We start from the raw sequence: 19,140 nt of genomic DNA, 5'->3' as shown, positions 1-19,140 counted from the left end.
GTATCGGATCGTCACTCAGTATCGGCCGATACCCAAAGCCCAGGTATCCCTATCAGTATCTGGATTGAAAAAGTCGGATCGGTGCATCCCTATTTCTATTGCCTCCGCACGGCTCTCAACATGGCGATAACTGAGTATAGCTAACAGTGAAAACAAAGGCAACAGTGCTGACAGAGCGAACAGTGTTAACCTGAGGGGGAACCAGAGGGTGGGTGCTACACTTCCACGACTACGACGTTGTCAGTCGGGACGGCGTTATCAGCTGTAACTGCTGTATGAGTGCAGTGCAGAGCGGCGGCCCAGCCCGGCTATGTCAACAAAGCACAGAGAAGCTACTCCTCTATATCTTTACATAGCAAATAGTTGTTTGATACTATATTAATGCTCTGGATATCGTATAGAGCACCTTTAACTACTGTTTATACCATTGTGTTTTACAGCAATATAAACAGCAACAAAAGAGGACAACAATGGTCATATTCATTACAAAGAACATCTTGTGTCTGCAGTGAAGTCTGGCTCATTGAGACTACAGTCAGAGGAGAACTTGGTATCGCTGCCTCTCCCACAACAGATTTGTCCCAGCATGATTGTTAAACGTTGCTATAAAATGGCGGCTCTACAGAGAAGCTCTTGCTCATTCATTCTGAGCAGAACCTGACTGCTAACTCCTGATGCTTCAGACTGCTGAAAACCAAACACATATACATTATTATATCGAAGCAGGGACAATGCAAAAAGGTGTTAAAACATATCTGACAGAACAAGCCCACATAAGCAACTGTAATACATGTGTGATGAAAAAGAAAATCTACAGTCACAGGATCTACTTTTACCAGAGGATCATGCCACAGCGAACAGCCTTTAATCTAACAGCAACAAACGCCACATTCAGAAACTCCACCCTGAAATACAAACACTATACCCAGAGCAGTATTTGACAGATCACCCAGGACGCATGTTAATGCCAGGTCTGAACAGGGCCACTGTCTCTTAAAGGCTGTTATCCCTGCACTGATAAGCTAATGGATGTATAATTTAAGCAGTGGTTCAGACTGTACCATTTATGCATTCCTATTGAAAGAGTAACCTGGGGGGAAAAAGGACTAGGCCATCTTTTCTGATAGAAAAGGTGCCAAGTTTAAAATGAGCAGACCTCTATCATTTGCAAGCAAGATCCAGGCTGAGAAAAAAATAATAATATTTACTCTTAATATTTCAAATGAACAAAAATCTGCACTTGAAGATTAATATTATTTACATATTTGTGAATTCATTCAATTCAAAAAGCCTAAAAATAAATATTTATAGGTTCTAGTGTTGTCAAAAATATCTAAGTATTGATACATATCGATACTGAATATTTGAAACGGTTTCAACTAATTTTTTAAAATATCAATACACGGGTACCAGCTGCGCTTTCTGCTCTCTCTTCTCTCCAACAGCGAGTTGACACACACACACACTGCTATTTACCGTTTAAGAAAAATCTAATTTTATGCCCTCAATGTTGTGCCGGTTTTCCCCGTGGTATCGAGAATGGTATCCAATATCGATATTTTTCAAGGTATTGTATTGAGGTTAGAAATTCCAGTATCGCAACAACCTTAATAGGTTCAAAATAATGACATAAAACATAAAAACAAGTGTAATAAATAACAAACATTGAAATATGTGCACATTTTGTGCAAATTCTCCTGTTTCAGTGCTGTTATAGGAGCTGTTTGTGAATGAAGGTCTGTCGACATGGTTTCGTCGTTGTCCAGCGCCACTTTTCCACAACAGTGTCAATGTCCACTGGATACATTTCAGGGGAAGTGTATATTAAAGCAGCCTAACCAATTTTATGTTGTTTTGTTAATTTTCCATGTTTTTTTAACTTAACGTGTGTTACTGACTTGCCAATATGTTTCTCTCTCAATGGCTTCAAAGATAATTTCCCCCTAAAAACAGAATGCCTGTCGCTCCAAAGAAAAGAAAAAATCACTAATGAACACCCACTGGTTTGTATTAAAAATTATATCAGCAGAGATAAAGACATTCCTTTTTCTTTCTATATATTGCAAAAACAGTTTGGCTATAAACTAGGGCTAACCGTGATTAATCGCAAGTGAATCGCACATTTTTTATCTGTTCAGAATGTACCTTAAAGGGAGATTTGTCAAGTATTTAATACTTTTATCAACATGGGAGTGGGAAAATATGCTTGCTGTATGCAAATATATGTACTGTATATATTTATTATTGGAAATCAATTAACAACACAAAACAATGACAAATATTGTCCAGAAACCCTCACAGGTACTGCATTTAGCAGTCAGTGTGCTGACTTGACTATGACTTGCCCCAAACTGCATGTGATTATCACAAAGTGGGCATGTCTGTAAATGGGAGACTCGTGGGTACCCATAGAACCCATTTTCATTCACATATCTTGAGATCAGAGGTCAAGGGACCCTTTTGAAAATGGCCATGCCAGTTTAAGTTTTGAGCGTTATTTATCCTTCTTCTCGACAATTTAGTATGACATGGTTGGTACCAATGGGTTCCTTAAGTTTTTCTAGTTTCACATGATACCATTATGATAAAAAAAATCAAGTTAACGCGTTAAAGAAATTAGTGGCGTTAAAACGAATTTGTGTTAACGTGTTATTATCACGTTAACTTTGACAGCCCTACTATTAACACATTAAAACTTTAACAACCTCTAATGTGATTAACACATGAAATGCACAATTAAATATGAATTTATGTTAATTGTAAGTAAATGTTGACATTTCAGGCTACACAAAGATAACAGGACGGACTGCAGTCACATATCCCATCACAGGGACATGTGACGTGCAGCTGTGTCCAGTGGACATTAGGGGTGACTTTATCACAGAGGGCTTCAGATGCATTATGGGTATAATTATGTTTAATAGCTCCACTTGTGAGTAGAGGAGCCATTCACAGAGGGACATATCACAAAACTGAATTAGACTCTTACTGGAGCGTGAAGGTAAAATGGTCAAAATGTTACTTAATGACAGAAAAGATCCAAAATAGAGAATACTTATGCTGTTGTCGCTGACACATTAGTATAAAAGCATAGTTTAGCAACTTAAGCATTATGAATGAGTAATATAACACAGCAGTATTTGATGTGTGCGGTGCCATAAGAAGACACGGTTCAAACAGCACTATAGTGGGATGAAACATGTCTTGCTGAGTCAGCTTAATGTCAGCACTCATCACACCTAGTAAAATTATTCAAATACGCTGCAAGCCTGACACAATGCTACTTACATTTGCATGTAAATGAACAAGAAGACCAAAATAAACTGTCATTTAACATGAATATCTGCCCTGATGAGACTGGTATAAAAACACTCCTCCCATTTTAAAGCTAGTTCTTCACACTATTCTAGATATTCCTACATACATGACACAACTCTGAGCATGTTGGAGAGTAGGGGTGAAAAAAAAAAAAATCGATTCACCTATGTATCGCAATTTTTTTTATCGCGACAAAACATTACATGTTCCTTATAAATTAAAAAAGAAAATACTACTAATTTGTGAGGGAAATGCATTAATAAATAACGCCTGACAATGACATATATTTGACTTCAGGACATCTCTGACTACATATATGAGGAAAATCAAACATTTTCGCTGCAATTTAGATATTTTCCAAAGTAAAAGTCCCTACAAGTGTATGATTCAACTTTTTCTTATGGTCTAGTGTTAAAAAAGTTAACAAAAATTGCAATAAATCATAATATTGAATTGCCATACTTAAAAATCGCAATACATATCGAATCGGCACCCGATTATCGTGACTGTATCGACTCGGGAGATAGGTGTATCGTCCCAGCCCTATTGGAGAGTGGTGGCAACTTGAATCTTCCTCACAGCAAGGGTTAAATACAGAGAGGAAATAAATCCAACCACATAATATATTCCAACAGAGAGGGCTAGGCCTATGGAGGATGCAGATCTAACCCTCTTTATCTTGCAAAACCATCAGGACAATGAATCAACATGCAGGTCTGGCAAACATGACTGCTTCCTGGTGCAAAGCCAAAATGGCTATTTTATGAAGCAGCAGAGCTGCAGGCAGACTCATCCAGCACAAACAAAGATACGAAAACCACAGCATTATTTTTAGATGAGGGTGGTGGAAGGACTACGCCACTTCACTGATTGTATTTAACGAACGAGCTTCGTATTGAACCTTTGTTTCTCTCTCTATGAAAAAAGAAGAGATAAAAGAATCACCACAACACGGTGTAATCTTCAAAAGGCAAGATAATGATGTAGGTTAACACAACAGATGAATCTGGTCAGAGTGGTCTGCAGCACTCACTGCTTATGTAAGCACAGAGAGGAGATAGATATGATTCACAGGCCTCCAACATGGACAGCATTTCTTGCCAGTCGCAGTGAACAGCAGTAAGTAGCAAAGTTAAATTTAGTTCGACACGACAAACGAGAGAGATGAAGTGTAGATTAAGAAAGTATTGATCTTTACGTTCTCCCTTTTAGATTACAATCTTTTCTTATTGAACCAATCGTACAACGTTCCACGGCTGAACAGATATAAAAACTTTTCTGGTCCCCTGTCAATAAAACTTGTTAGCACAAATTGAGTCTCTCCAGGCCTACTCTGACAAAGTACAAAAGACACAAGTTCCTCCTTTTCCAGATTGCGAAGCCCCGTTTCTGGTTGCAAAATTCACAAAACAAAAGCTCTTAAAGTGTTCTGTTGTCTGTTGTATTTAGATAAACAACTGTACGTGTATGCTACCTTAGTACACAGCACTTTATATCTATTTATTTTACCAAGCTTCAATCCTGGTACCTGGTGCTCCTTTTTAATGTCTATTGGTTATTGTGTTTTTATGTGACTGTGTTTTAATGTATTTTAATGTGTCCTGTCTGGATGTGATATGTTGTTTTAATGTACCTTCTAATAGCAATTTTTATACATGTGATCCAAAGACAAATTTCGGCCTTTTGTACGCAAAAAGCTGACCATAAAGTATTTTCTTTTATTTCTATTTTTCTAAAATTTGCATTTTATCCTATTAGATTCACTTTTCACTTGTGTGGATCACGTGCCATCATGCAAGCTGTCACAGGAAATTGAGTATGGCAAGCTTTTACTTTTTCTTGTGTAACAGGGAGGTGTGTATTGCGTAACAATGATGACATGCATACCTTGTATTTATTTAAGAATAAATCAAATACCAATAACTTTGTCTTCCCACAACTCCATCTGCATTTTACACAGGAGATCCTGACCCATGGCTAAGAAACTCCAGCGTACAGTAGATTATGTATTTGTAACCATTTGTGATTGTGTTGTCACATAACGTATATTGCCAAGAAAAGAAAGTCATTTGTTTGTTCCATTGCAACATCAGCACCCAGTAGCACTTCACTTGATTTATAAGTTCTAGTGTTGTCAAAAATATCGAAGTATTGATACGTATCGATACTGAATATTTTAAACGATTTTCAATACTAATTTTCACACACACACCTATTCATCTTTCAATAAAATCCAATTTAATGCCCTCAATGTTGTGTCAATTTTCCCTATAGTATCGAGAATGGTATTGAATATCTATATTTTTCAAGGTATTGTATCGTGGTTCGAAATCCCAGTATCGTGACAACCTTGATAGGTTCGTAATTATGACATAAAACATGAACATTTTGCTTTCCTTAATTGTGGAAAATGTATGTCTGTGAATTATTTGTGCATCTGTCTATGCTTGTTTGTTGTATTTTGTACACAGGTCTCTCCCAATCTCAATGAGGCTGTTTAAATAAGGATTAAATAAATAAAAATAGGATGGTGTAGGGCTCATTCATTCTACTGATCTTCAATAACTAGCTCTGTATTCACTCCACCACATCATTCAATCCATTTATGATTAAATCAACTGTCTTATCTCATCAGTCGTGTTTGTGTTGGAGGCTGTTAAATAATACAACCGATGCTGCTGTGACCGTGATGATGAGTTACACAGGATCAGTCAGTCAGCTAACGGTAGTCAGGTGTAACGTTATTTTACTACCTAACGAGCTAACAGGAGATTAGAGTAGGCTGAGAGGAGGATAACACTCACAGGAACAAACGTGATAAGGCGAAGCCAACGCCTCTGACAGCTTATTATATGTATGACAAGCTGCCAGGCCTCGGCTCGTCCTACATGTTCACCCCTAAAGATGCTCCCTCTCACCTCCACTCTGCTCCACTCTGCTAGCTCCATGGCTCTCTACGTCACGGATGGATTAGCTAGTTAGCTAGCTACCAACCGTTAGCTGCTAACCGTTAGCCGCTAACCGTTAGCCGCTAACTGTAGCTTTGAGCGATTTATCTCATAAATAAAACAACTGTCAAATGTAAAACAACGGTGGTGACACCAGAACACGTTTCACAACATGTAGGCACCGATGCAGAGGATGTGTTTAAAAGCAGAGACATTTAATGACAATATATTTACCTGCTAGCAATAACGGTTAGCCGCTAACGGTCGCTGCGAGACCAGCTGCTGCTGCTGATGACAGCGGCCTGGGTGGAGCTGCTGCTGCTGCTGCTGCTGGTGGTGCTGCTGGTGGTGGTGCTCCACCGTCACTGAGTGTCTGAATTCAGCCGTATTTCTTTTAGTTTACGGTGTATCATGAGGAAGAGACAGGCTGAGAAGAGGTGGCTACTCCGTCTGACTGGTTCGCAGCATGAATAAGTGATGCGAGGTGTGTGTGTGTGTCCGCCTCTCAGCTCAGTCAGTCACAGCCTGCCTGCCTTCACAACATCCTCCTCCTCCTCCTCATCATCATCATCATCATCATCATCATCAGTCTGCAGGGAGTTCCGCATACAGAGACTAACGGAAGCAACACTACTTACTGCTCTCCACAGGGGCTCATGTGGTGGTAGGAGTTCACTCAGTAATCAGTCAGGACAGTCTGCAGGGTTTTAATATAAATACAATTTATATTTAATATTACTTAAAGGAAAACAAGCTCTGTCAAAGATGAAATATAAATACTACCTTTATTTTTTTAAAGGGGACCTATTAAGCTTTTGTGGGTTTTTTCCATTTCCTTTAGTGTGTTCTATAGTTTTTTGTGCATGTAAAAAATCTGCAAAGTTACAAAGCCCAAAGTCCACCACGCCAGCGGGAGTTACAGAAATGCTGCTCCTGAACTGCCTGAAACACTTCGCTTGAAGTCCCGCCTTTTTTCCTTAACGTGGTGATGTCACCAAGTAAGACACATTTGATGCCTTCAAATGAAACTCGTGAGCTTGTGTTTACAACATGGGAGCTCGTGTACACGATATGCTTGACGTTCAAGTTGTTAAATTGTGAGAACACCGCTGCTACCACAAAGGCTAACAATTTAGCAAGCTAGCACGTGTGTAACATAATGCAGGAAATGTAAAGGTATAATGACAGAGGAAAAATATATTAGGCAGTTGGGAATATCAACATTCAGACATATTAGACGATTACGAAGAATTACAATATATTCACTTATCATGTACCAAAAAATTAACTTCCATGGCATCCGCCATTTCTGACAACGTCAACATACACGTCACAACTTGTGAACTCGGAGCTTTCAGAAACTTGCACCTACGAGGTCGTGAATACCACAAGAGGGGGGCGTTCATATGGGCTCTTCTCGTGAACACAGTAAAAACGACCCCATTTAAAAGCACCAATTGCCTAGCAGCTAGTTTGGCATTCCCTCAAACAAATGGTTGAATTTAGACAAAAATTGCCTAAATAAAATATTGATACTAGCTTTAATATTAATACTAGTAGGCTATTAGTTTTTCTATATCTGTCCTGTGCGGGTAATCAACGTATGGGTGAATTTATTTTATTCATTTTTAGTTTTTATATGTCTTTATATTCTGCCTTATTATTATTATTATTATTATTATTATTATTCATGACTAAGAACGTATTCTTATTTTATATGTATTTATTTTATTTTATTTTATTATAATTATAATCATTTTTATGTATTTACTTATTTATATTATTATTATTATTGCCATTTTTTTCCTCCCTTGCATTTGAATACTTTGTTTTTCAATCTAAAGTTACTATCTGTTATCATATGTACATATTATTTTCTTTGTTAGGGTTTTAGGTTGTTATAGTATTTTCTTTCTTAAGGAAACAATAAAAAGCATGATTAAAAAAAAATACTAGTATTAGTTGTGAGGCGCTGGTACACAAATTTTGTACACCATCCACAAAATATGTCACAATTACAAAATAATTTTATAGGGTCCCTTTATCCCCAAATGCTGTCTAGTGCCATCAAAATATCATTTAATAAATATAATAATTTCTTTCTGTAATATCACAAAATCCCCCAAATAGCAGCTAAAAGGACAATTTACAATAAAGGGGTGTATATTTAAAATTTTAACACAAGGTCTACTCACTTGCTCTTTCCGGGGCTTTCAACCGCATCTCATTGTCTTCTGTTGCAAATTAAATTTAAGAAATAATTAAAGAAAAAAGAAAAAAACATCCACTGAAGAACACAGGGGAATGCAATCAACACTGGAGAAAAGTTAGTAAATAAGAACTGCTGTTTCTAAGGTCAAGAATGAACTTTCATACTAATTGTTAAATTAAAGAAAATAAAAAACAGAGTAATAGAGGAACCTGAAAGGGAAACTTGGGCAGTACTGTGAAAAACATTATATACATTGTTTTGTGATTCCAGGGAGCTGTGTAAAATCTGGGGAATTGCCTCAAGTGATGTCACCTGAGTCAGCATCAGCTGGAGCTGAAGGCTACAAGTTTCAAAATGAAAAAAAAAATCAGTTGGTGTGGAGTTAGAAAGAAGTGAGCTCACCAGACCTCTGTAGCCCGCTCCTCTGCATGAGCCTATCTATCTATCTATCTATCTATCTATCTTCCATCAACACGTCTAAAATCTGACCAGCGAATACATGATTGTGATTCCAAACATGTCAGCACTACAGCATAGCTTTAATTTATACTGTACATACAAAACAGAAAGTCTCCAGGAGTTACAAGTATTAAAATAGGTTTGCATTTCTATACATCAACAATGTTTACAGTGTCACCCTTTGAAGAAAGGACTTAAATGAGATCAGAGATGACAATTACAGTATATACAGTACAATTAACCTTGATACCATGTACACTAAGAAACAAAGATTTAAGAGCCAACAACAGATGCATGTTTTTGCTCGTTTGATCAAAGTACAGCACACCATGACAAAATCAGTTCAGTTTCATCAAATTCCACCTGTCAGTAGAGCTGGGATTCTATTGGGGCTACTTTTAAATGTTATGGTTAGTGTCTGGCTGGAGAAACCCTGCAAGCAGCAAACCAAAAAACAAATCTCACATTTTATTGCAAAGGGACCCAAAAAGAAACAACAACAACAAAAATCACTGGTATGGTTTCAAAACGCTGCACACTCTCACATTAATCTGCTTCTTTTAATATTGATCGACCTGTCCAAAAGAAAACCATTAAATACATCACTAAAGGGTTAGAAGGGTGTAAGAAAATCGATAACAAAAGCATCAATAAAAACCAAATAAATTTTTTTAGGAGGGAAGGCAAACGGCTTGATACAATACATGGTCAGAAAATGCCAGGCCACCATTGACTTCTGTCTTTACGTAATCCCGCTGAATGGAAATGTGTGAAATCCTCCTTTTATACTGATTCAATTTACTGATATCAAGTTTGACATTTAAGTTAGGCGACTTTCAAATTAGCAACACAATACGGATAAAACAATGGGGCCATACTTGCTTCCAATAGCAGAAAAAACAGTAGTCCTATGTCATGTGTTTTTCCAAGCAACTGTTGAGGGAGAGGAAGGTAAACAGAATGGTTCCTATTGTTTTTGTGTTGACTCTGCAGGCTCAACAACATACCACCGTTAATACAATGAAGAATGTGGAAGGAAAACATCCACTTGTTTGTATTCATTCAACCATCCATCCAATAGGTGGAGCTTAACCAGTGTCTCAGGTCAAAGACGCTGATGTACCAGGCAGATGCAGTGCATTATGGTCTACTGCTCCAATTAGCCGTTATAGATCATTTAATCAAAATCTATTTTATATACCATAGATGAATTGAATGGCGAATATTTACCATTGTTAGAGTTGCTGTAGTATTCCCTTGATCTGTTAAAGGGATATCTGGTGTGTTTGAGGTTCTTATCCATAGTAGGTGTATTACTTACAGTAGATGACGATCGGCGTGTCCCCATAGGAGCACCGACACCGGAGCAAAGCAATACAGCTCTCGATGGCAGGAAAACATATTTTAGCCTCCTAAAAGAAAGGCTTTCAATATTTGTTTAAGTGTTTGCTTTATTTAGAATATTTTCCAAAGGCAAAATAAACTGAAAGTGAAATGTATCTATACTGTTTTTGTCATCTGACTCTGCTAGCTTTGGAGAGAGCATAGATAGGTTTCACTTTCAGTTCAGTTCCAGGTCGGAAAGGAGAAGGAAAGGGCTGTCTGATGGCAAGATAAAGCGGTGAAATATTCTAAACTTAAACGGATGTTTTTTTAGGTAGCTAAAATAAATTTTTCTGCCGTCCCCGTCCACAGCACTGTATTGCTTTACTCCGGTGTCGGTACTCCTGTCTGTTTCTCCAAACTGGGGGCGTGCCGACCGTCATCTACTGTAGATAATACACCTACTATGGATAAGTGCATCACACAACCCCACTTCAAAACACCCGAACTATCCCTTTAAGACTGGGTTTCAAAGACACACACACACAAGTCAAAATTTGATGTGGAAATAGGCCTATTTTTACACCAACAAAAAACATGATTTGACCATCTAGGAAATCCACAACTGATTGTTAATTGAAACAAAAACATTATAAAATACAGACATGTTGGTGGATGAAATAAAGAGAGATAAAAAAAAAAGTATAACATTGAAATTCAAATGATTAATACACAAAACATCCATCAACAAGATGATTTAATCGGATCAAATCAAAACTGGGCCTGAAGGACGTCACTGTGAATCGTGCGTATTTGTATTTCAATTAGGGCTGTCAAAGTTAACGCACTAATAACGCGTTAATGCAAATCCGTTTTCAGGCCACTAATTTCATTAACGCATAAACGCAACTTGCGATGTTTTGGTTGTAGCAGGTTCAGTTTTAAAGCTAGAGTGGCTAGCTGGTCGCGAAGTTGGTTAAATAACGCTCCAAACTTACGCTTAATTTTGGCGAGGAAAAACTGGCATGGCCATTTTCAAAGGGGTCCCTTGACCTCTGACCTCAAGATAAAGTATGTGAATGAAAAAAGTGTTCTATGGGTACCCACAAGTCTCCCCTTTACAGACATGCCCACTTTATGATAATCACATGCAGTTTGGGGCAAGTCATAGTCAAGTCAGCACACTGACTGCTAAATGCAGTACCTGTGAGGGTTTCTGGACAATATTTGTCATTGTTTTGAGTTGTTAATTGATTTCCAATAATAAATATATACATTCTTTTGCATAAAACAGCATATTTTCCCACTCCCACGTTGATAAAAGTATTATATACTTGACAAATCTCCCTTTAACGTACATTTTTGAATAGATAAGAAATGTGATTAATTTGGAATTAATCAGGATTAATCATGGACAACCATGCAATTAAATATTTTAATCGATTGACAGCCCTAATTTCAATCAAATGTTCCATTTCAGCTGCAACAGGTTAGCTGTTAAATGCAATTATATGAAGTAAAAAATACAAGAAATTGTAGCTGAAAATGGTAAAAAAAAAAAAAAGCAATACAATACAGTAAAAGCTGAGAATATTTGAAACGTTTTGTGATAGGACAGAAAAAACAGCATTTTACTTCTATGCAAGTCTAATGGCGATGCCTGGAAATGGCTACACAGACAGCTAATAAAGTCACTTCAAAAACGGGCAGCTGTGGCATAATGTTGTCCAGTTCTCAGTTTTCTTGAAGCAACAAGAGCATGAAGAGAAAATAAACTTCACAATTATGAATTTGCATTGACATTTCTTTATCATTTGTTATATATTTCAAGTTTACACTGCACAGGAGAATGCACGGAAAACACAGCATGAGTATAAGCATCGAAATCTCTGAACTTCAAATTTGAATGTTTCTACTCATGTTTGGTTGTTCTCTGCTCCCTGTTAATAGAGATTTTGGTTTATTTTTTGGTGTTGAGTATCTGTCCAAGGAAAGATACTCAAACTGTGGTAGTAGACCTTTAGATCAACTGATATTCAGCTATACATTTTGTCCTCAGCGTCATTCATACAGTATATTATCAAAAATAAAAGGCTGGCAAATTCTCTATGTCTTGTTCAAACCATATGTTGCTTATACATTTCCACACCTTTAAATGCTAGTGATAAAACGACAAATCAAAATATGAAAAAAAATGCTTTGTAATGAAATGAATAAAAGTACATCTCACATACACAATGACAATTAATAGAGGCAATTCTTCTATTTTGATTTATAAATACAACTTTGTCAGGATGGATTTTTATTTATTTGGAAGGAGGGAGGGTGGGGGCGGGGTGGGGGTGGGTCACAGAGATGGTAGCTTGACTTCCTTTAACATTTAACCTTTACATGGAATTTGAGGACACATTAGTACCAACCTGTTTCAAGGTACCAGCGCTCTGTGTAAAAGATTTTCACTGTTTCCTGTTAATGAGGGCACAGTCTGCAGAGGTGTTGTGCGTTAGTATGTGATTGTACAATCTATGTGTGCACTCTATACATTTTTTCATTGTGAAAATAAATATACAATTTACATGAAAGTTAATGGGCATCTAGAAATGACCAAAAGGGTCCCTTATGCACTTGGAAGAAAACTAAAGTCATCTCATGGAAATTAAAGAAGCCTCCAAATTCCCAGAGGTCTACTTCACATTACTTTACCTGAGCGACTACACCAACCTTTTGATTTCTGCACTAATTCCTAAAGGAACACTAACTATTTGTTGCCATATCACAATATTACCAACCAGATGCCCTACTATTTTACCCTAACATCAATAAAGTGAACAGCACATATGCCTCTGCTCATATTTAAATGGTAACTTTGGGATTTTTCAACCTGGACTCTATTTACCCATGATTTTGTGTCTAACTGACTAATAGGGACAACCATTTCTGAAACTGGTCCAGTATTGAAGGAGAACTCTGTTGACGGGCCGCAATATGGTGCTATTGGGGCAAGCTGGCACCTTCATTGACATCCACTAAAAGTGCTTGTTTTTACCATGACCGGCTCTGATTGTTATTATAAGTGTCTCCCGTGAGACTCCCGTTTTTCATTGCCCTCTCCCGGTTTCCTCCCGGGGTCATATTTCTCCCGATTTATGGCAATTTTTCACACTTTCACACCTTGTTTTCTTTTTCTTTATCTCAACCTGTTTCTGGCACTGTACAGTGTGTATGAGCCATAAGCCCTCCCTGTTTCCACCCGGACGGCAATAGTGCTACACCAAATATCTTTTCCAGGCAGAGGAGAGCTGCTCGCGGCACCGTAGCGCGGTTTGAGCTGCACTCGCCGCACATCACAGCAAAGCCGTCGTGGCGTGGCGGAAACCATTGGAAATAATGCGTTTCAGAGCACAGTGGTGCCGTTGTCGCATTTTGTCTGAGACTACTGGATAAAAAAGTGACAGCGCAGCGTTTTAACCAAAATTGAACATTTTTCAACTCTCGGTGACTAGAAAAAAGAAAAAAAAAACGTGCAGCGCTCAGCGCCTCGTCGCTGCTGGTGTTTGTAGCACAGTATAAATACGTGGCGTTCCCATTGCAAAGAATTAAAAAAAAATGTGAACATAGCAATTGTGGCGGTTGCCCTGCGGTCGGCTTGTCAATAGCACGGTATTGCAGATATTGCGACAGCTCTAAACTGGATCAAGCAAAAGGTAAGAAAAACTTTGCTTTTCTCTGTCGGGTCCTTTCCATAATGTTGTCAGACACTTATAGTAACAATCTGAGCCCGTCAGTGGCAAAGACAAGCACTTTTAGTGGACGTAACGTTACACTGACGCTGCTCACTGCCCTCGCAGCTCGTTTTGCGTTATCCCTCAATACTGAACCAGTTTCAGAAATTCTTGTCCTCATTAGTCACTTAGATACAAAAATGTGAAAATAGGGTCCAGGTTGAAAAATACCGAAGTTATCCTTTAACTCTGTATCCGTTTCCACCTATTGCACGACTGCAAAAATCACTATTTCAACTGAATGTGCAGCTGTAATCCTGATGTTAGAGGCAGCCAAGACCTGCTCAGATTATAACTGTTAGAGGATGAATATAGAACCGCACTAGAAATTGACATTCAACAAATATTAAATCAGAGAAAACTGGCTAAAGAGCCTGATGCTGGTATTTAATATCGCCATAATCATGTCAGCATCTACACAAAGGTAAGAACAACAAAAGGCTCAACTAGGTGTTCATGTTTGTCCTTATGAACACAAACCATTTAGCAGTCAGTTTGAGAGCAAAGGGCGACGATACTCTCCTCCCACGAGAGAAAAGCAATCTCACTGCTATAACCAGTTCCTGACCAGATGGGCAGAAAGGAGTCCGTGTTCCTGCTGGATGTCATGTCTGTGATGTCTTAGGCTTCAAAAAGAGTGTGACATCAGGTTTGCAGTCACTCATTGACGTCCCAAATTTCAGAGAGCAGCGGGGGAAGCTTCTTGTCCTGGAGGCGAAGGGCAAAAACCTGCTCCGAGTGGACGCTGCTTAGTGTACGAAGGCTCACCAGCTTCATCAGCATACGGGGAAACATCAAATGATCCTGAGGAAACCATCGAAACACAAGTTTAAATAAAATAGTAGGGCTGTCCAAGTTAATGCAAATAAGTTACAAAAATAATAAGGCGTTAACCCACATTCATTTTAATGCCTCATTCTTTCAACGTATTAACGCAACTTGCGATTTTTAGGTTGTAGTGGGCTCAGTTTTAAAGCTAGAGTGAAGATACTGGCATCATATTATTATTGGAAATTGATGTGTGCTGACTTGACTATGACTTGCCCCAAACTGCATGTGATTATCATAAAGTGGGCATTTCTGTAAAAGGGGAGACTCGTGGGTACCCACAGAACCCATTTTCATTCACATCGCAAAATAACCACACAAAAAATTAGATTATTTTGCGAATAATCACAATTAACTATGGACTATCATGCGATTAAATACTTTAAAGGGACTATTTGTAACTTTCAGAAATGCTTCTTAACAGCGACAACTGTGGCCGTGAAATCAACGAAAGTCAGCATTGAGCTCGCTCTTGCTCGCTCTAAATAGACATGAACGAGCATCGCTCAAAACAGTGAGGCGACACATGTCAGCTAAACCCACAATATCACTCTATATTTCAGCTAAACTAACTCTTCTGCAGTGTGGAGTGAGCGCGCGTTCATGTCTAGAGGTGGAGCGAGCTGAGTGAGAACGTGCGCGCTGTCTGAGTGAAGGCAAGCAGGCAGAGGAGGAGAGTACAGCGGCCACACGCGAACGCTCATATGCGAGCGCGCATGTGTCCCGACCCGGTACATTTATACGCTTAAAAAGTTACAAACAGTCCCTTTAAATGATTGACAACCCAAAAAAAATACAACTAGGAGAGGAGAGGAGACTTCCTGCCCTACAATCACTTCTGCAACATGTCTGCAGGAATGACGTATAATGCTGAAGTGTAGCTCTGTTTTCAGTTGATGTAATAAATGAGGTCATTTAATTTAATTTAGATCACTTACATTTAGTAGCTGCATTACAGTAAGAACCGTTTCTCCTAATGGCCTCTCTCATCTCACAAACAACTACTTTTGTAACGCTTGAAGCCCCCCCCCCCACAGTCTGAACAAAAACACGTAACCTCAGCCCTGACCCAATGTGCTTGTTGTGATGACGACAAACTGTTTAAGCTGACATACTGTCGGTCACAAGAGGAGAGGTTACGTAAACGGTGGGAACTTACATTTGGTCTCTTTATCATGATGTAAGAGCGCAGTGCGTCCACATAGGGTTGCTGCAGTCTCTCCACCAGATCGTGATCCTGCACATTTGGCCGATCTGAGCAGTGTTTCCAAACAAAAAACAGACAGACACTTGTTAACCTCTTTTATTACAGATTGCTACGGAAAAATGTGTCATGCTTTCTGAAAAGTGTTCCAGTAAACAGCCAATTTGTCCCTAAGGGTGTTTTCACAAGCCAACATTTAGTCTGTTTTAATTGAACTCTGGTGCGGCTCGTTTGGGGAGTTGTGAACGCTGTAATAATCGTACTCTTATTCGGACCAAAACAATCGGGCCGAGACCATTTGCAAGAGGTGGTCTTGGACCGTTTCCAAGTGAACCAAAACGCAGGCTGCCTGATTGTGCATTTGTTGAGATGGACAGAGGTAAATTAATTAACATGAGCGAAAGAGAACTGACCTGGACTTCTGCAGAAGTACGATGTTTACGTGACATCTGGTCCACAAAAATAGTGACATTTATAAAGTCCTTTGAGATTAACTGTAGAAGGGATTCGTGCTCTCAGTGCCGAGTTTAGGTGAACAAACTTCGACAGCACTAGTTCAAAGCCCCCCGATTCCCTGCATAGAAGTGGCAGGTCTCAAGACAAAAAAGATAAATTCAGTGCTTCGTACACTCCCCTCAGCAAATTATAATTTATTCGGTCCGCTCTAATTTGTGCACTGTGAAACCGAACCAGACTAAATAAAAAACAAACCAAAAGTATCAATTTCACTCTGACTCGGACTAACCAAACAGACTATGGCTTGTGAGAGCACCCTTGAAGAACTGACATCATTAGCTCTAAATACATTTTCACTTTGAGGATTCGCTGCAGGTTGTGTAGTTTATGAATTCTGACCTGCAGAAAAGATGTTGATGGCGATGAGCAGGGCGTATTCTGCCTCGTCCAGATGCAGGTCGTTCATTCCTTTTGAGAACTCAAAGATGGGGTTGATGAACTCAAACTGAAGCCCTGAAGAGGAGAAAGAGAGAGACAAGGAAACAAAAAGTCGCTTTAAAGAAGGACATGTGAAGTAAGAGCAACAAATGTTTCTTTTTTTTATATGAATTACATATCAAACATACCCTATTGTCAAAACTATATCCAGTATGTATGACTTCCATATGTTGTATTTAATATCTGATGGTGATTGTCTAGTTCAGTGATTCTCAAAGTGGGGTCCGTGGCACTCTGTCACGGGGTCCGCGAAATAATTTGCTATAAATTATCAAATTGTGCTGTGTCATTAAAAAGTACATATCTACAGATGGGGAACATTTGCACCGATAAAACAAGCATATTGTGTCCGTTACTCCCACACACATTGGCTTTGGGCCAATAGAAACTCTGATGTGATTGTGACACATCACGTCAATCTGTCATGAATCCGTTACTTCACTCAGGGGGCAACCGTTCCTGCTGCTGCTTAGCTTATTAGCTAGCTAGCTAGCTAGCTAGCTGGCGAGCATGGAGAAATATTTGAGTTAGTCCACACTGTTAAGTGACGCAAAGCCCAAACTAGCTAAATTGAAAAAATATGACGACAGTTATACCAAACAACAGCTACAGGACAGGAGACCAAAATGTGTCATGTGTCTTCAGGTGTCATCGAAAGAAGCCATGAAGCCGGCCAAGCTACAGGTAAAACCACATCTGATTACAAAGCACCCGGAACATCAGGGCAAAACAAAGCGCTATTAACATGATTCAAATTGATATGTGTTCCTGTTTATCACTATTAAAACAGGTCTAAAGTATTTAGGTTGAAAAGTTTTAGAATACAAATAGTTCCAATGGCAGAGAGTAAAAATGGTAGTAAGCATTATGCTTAATCTGTGATACGATTATAATTTTGTTCCCCTTTAAGGTGCCATTGGCCCCCAAAAGTTTGAGAACCCCTGGTTTAGTTGTTGCAATAGTTTAGGGATGCTTGGGTAAGAAAAAAATACATTTGCATAGAGTGAAAAACCTCCTCAAACATGCTTAACCTGGTTAAGTCTGCTCATACTTTCTTTTTTTTAAACAGCATGCAAGACAGATGGAATACAGAAGATCAGCTTTAAATAATTCCTGATATTCATATATTCCATCTGACAGGCAGAAATGAGCAAATGTACCTGCTTTTGCGAAATCCTCCTTATTATAGCTGAAATCCTTCAGGAACATAATGCTATCGATAGTAGGGTTGTACCGCCGAGACGTCTCCAGTAGCATAATCTGAGGAAAAAAAAACACATCTCAGTGAGTGGAATATTAATATACAGCCAAAATGATATGCAGAGAGGTTCAAAGAAGTTGTCAAAAAGATGCAGGAAGCAACCGAGTTTTCAAAACAGCCCTGCTGAGGAGTAGAATGTCTATCAGCGCTACAGATTTCTAAATGCATTATTAATCTAGTTTGAATATTGCAAGCTAAAACTGCATATTAACACCTTACTATCATATTTTGAAATTAGTCCATTGTTAAATTCGTTGCATTTAGTTCATATTTCATATTCATGTTGCATGATAAATAATGACAAACCTCAATGGTTGACGTCTTCAGTAGAGCGATCTGGTCCTCCCTCGTGAGCTCCAGGAAACCGGGAAGCTGCTTGGCAAAATCCACGATCTCCTGGACTGACATGATCGCCAGCTCAGTGAAGTGGGCGAACCGCTGCTGACGCACTTCTCGGTTCTGCGGGTCCTGGCTCTGTGGCCACGGCTGTTGGATGCACACACAAACACATGAATGAATCGGTTAGCATGGAGTTAACGTTCCCCTGATTTTTTTAAAACAGCAGAGCTATATTTTGTCCTGAAGCCACCATGTCCTGGCAGAAGATTGGCCACCCACACAAACACAGCCCCTAAATGCAGCCTGTTACTTATTCATGAAGTGAAGCTAATTTTATTGTCCCAATTAATTGTTACTACCACAAACCACACAACAGTTTGAAAGTATTCTTGTTTGATTTCTTTGGCCATGTCTTTAAACTTTTCCACTGCACCCCTCTTTACCATAGATCCATTTTTGTTGTTTTTAGGGAGGTACAGGGGTCTTTAGGGGGAGATAGCAGGTCAACAGTA

The 19,140-nt window shown here is 38.8% G+C and overlaps 2 protein-coding genes across 3 annotated transcripts in view; both read right to left on the bottom strand.

The window, feature by feature from the left end:
- madd (MAP-kinase activating death domain) overlaps positions 1-6,830 on the bottom strand; it is a 68,607-nt gene extending 61,777 nt beyond the window's left edge. The window contains exon 1 of the mRNA XM_074622332.1: positions 6,480-6,830. The gene's annotated coding sequence lies outside the window, so the exon portion shown is untranslated. The remainder of the gene's footprint in view (positions 1-6,479) is intronic.
- Positions 6,831-11,681: 4,851 nt separating this feature from the next.
- nr1h3 (nuclear receptor subfamily 1, group H, member 3) overlaps positions 11,682-19,140 on the bottom strand; it is a 20,522-nt gene continuing 13,063 nt past the window's right edge. The window contains exons 7-11 of one of the 2 annotated variants that reach the window (XM_074622339.1): positions 18,596-18,775; positions 18,189-18,288; positions 16,930-17,043; positions 16,030-16,124; positions 11,682-14,846 (exon numbers count right to left, since the gene is read on the bottom strand). In XM_074622339.1, the coding sequence (XP_074478440.1) occupies positions 14,700-14,846; positions 16,030-16,124; positions 16,930-17,043; positions 18,189-18,288; positions 18,596-18,775 (636 nt within the window). In that variant the 3' untranslated portion in view covers positions 11,682-14,699. The remainder of the gene's footprint in view (positions 14,847-16,029; positions 16,125-16,929; positions 17,044-18,188; positions 18,289-18,595; positions 18,776-19,140) is intronic. The other variant, XM_074622343.1, reaches the window with a different exon arrangement.

The sequence above is a fragment of the Sebastes fasciatus genome, chromosome 2 (genome assembly GCF_043250625.1).
Source record: "Sebastes fasciatus isolate fSebFas1 chromosome 2, fSebFas1.pri, whole genome shotgun sequence".
Lineage (NCBI taxonomy): Eukaryota > Metazoa > Chordata > Actinopteri > Perciformes > Sebastidae > Sebastes > Sebastes fasciatus.
This window is presented reverse-complemented; position numbering and strand designations above follow the sequence as displayed.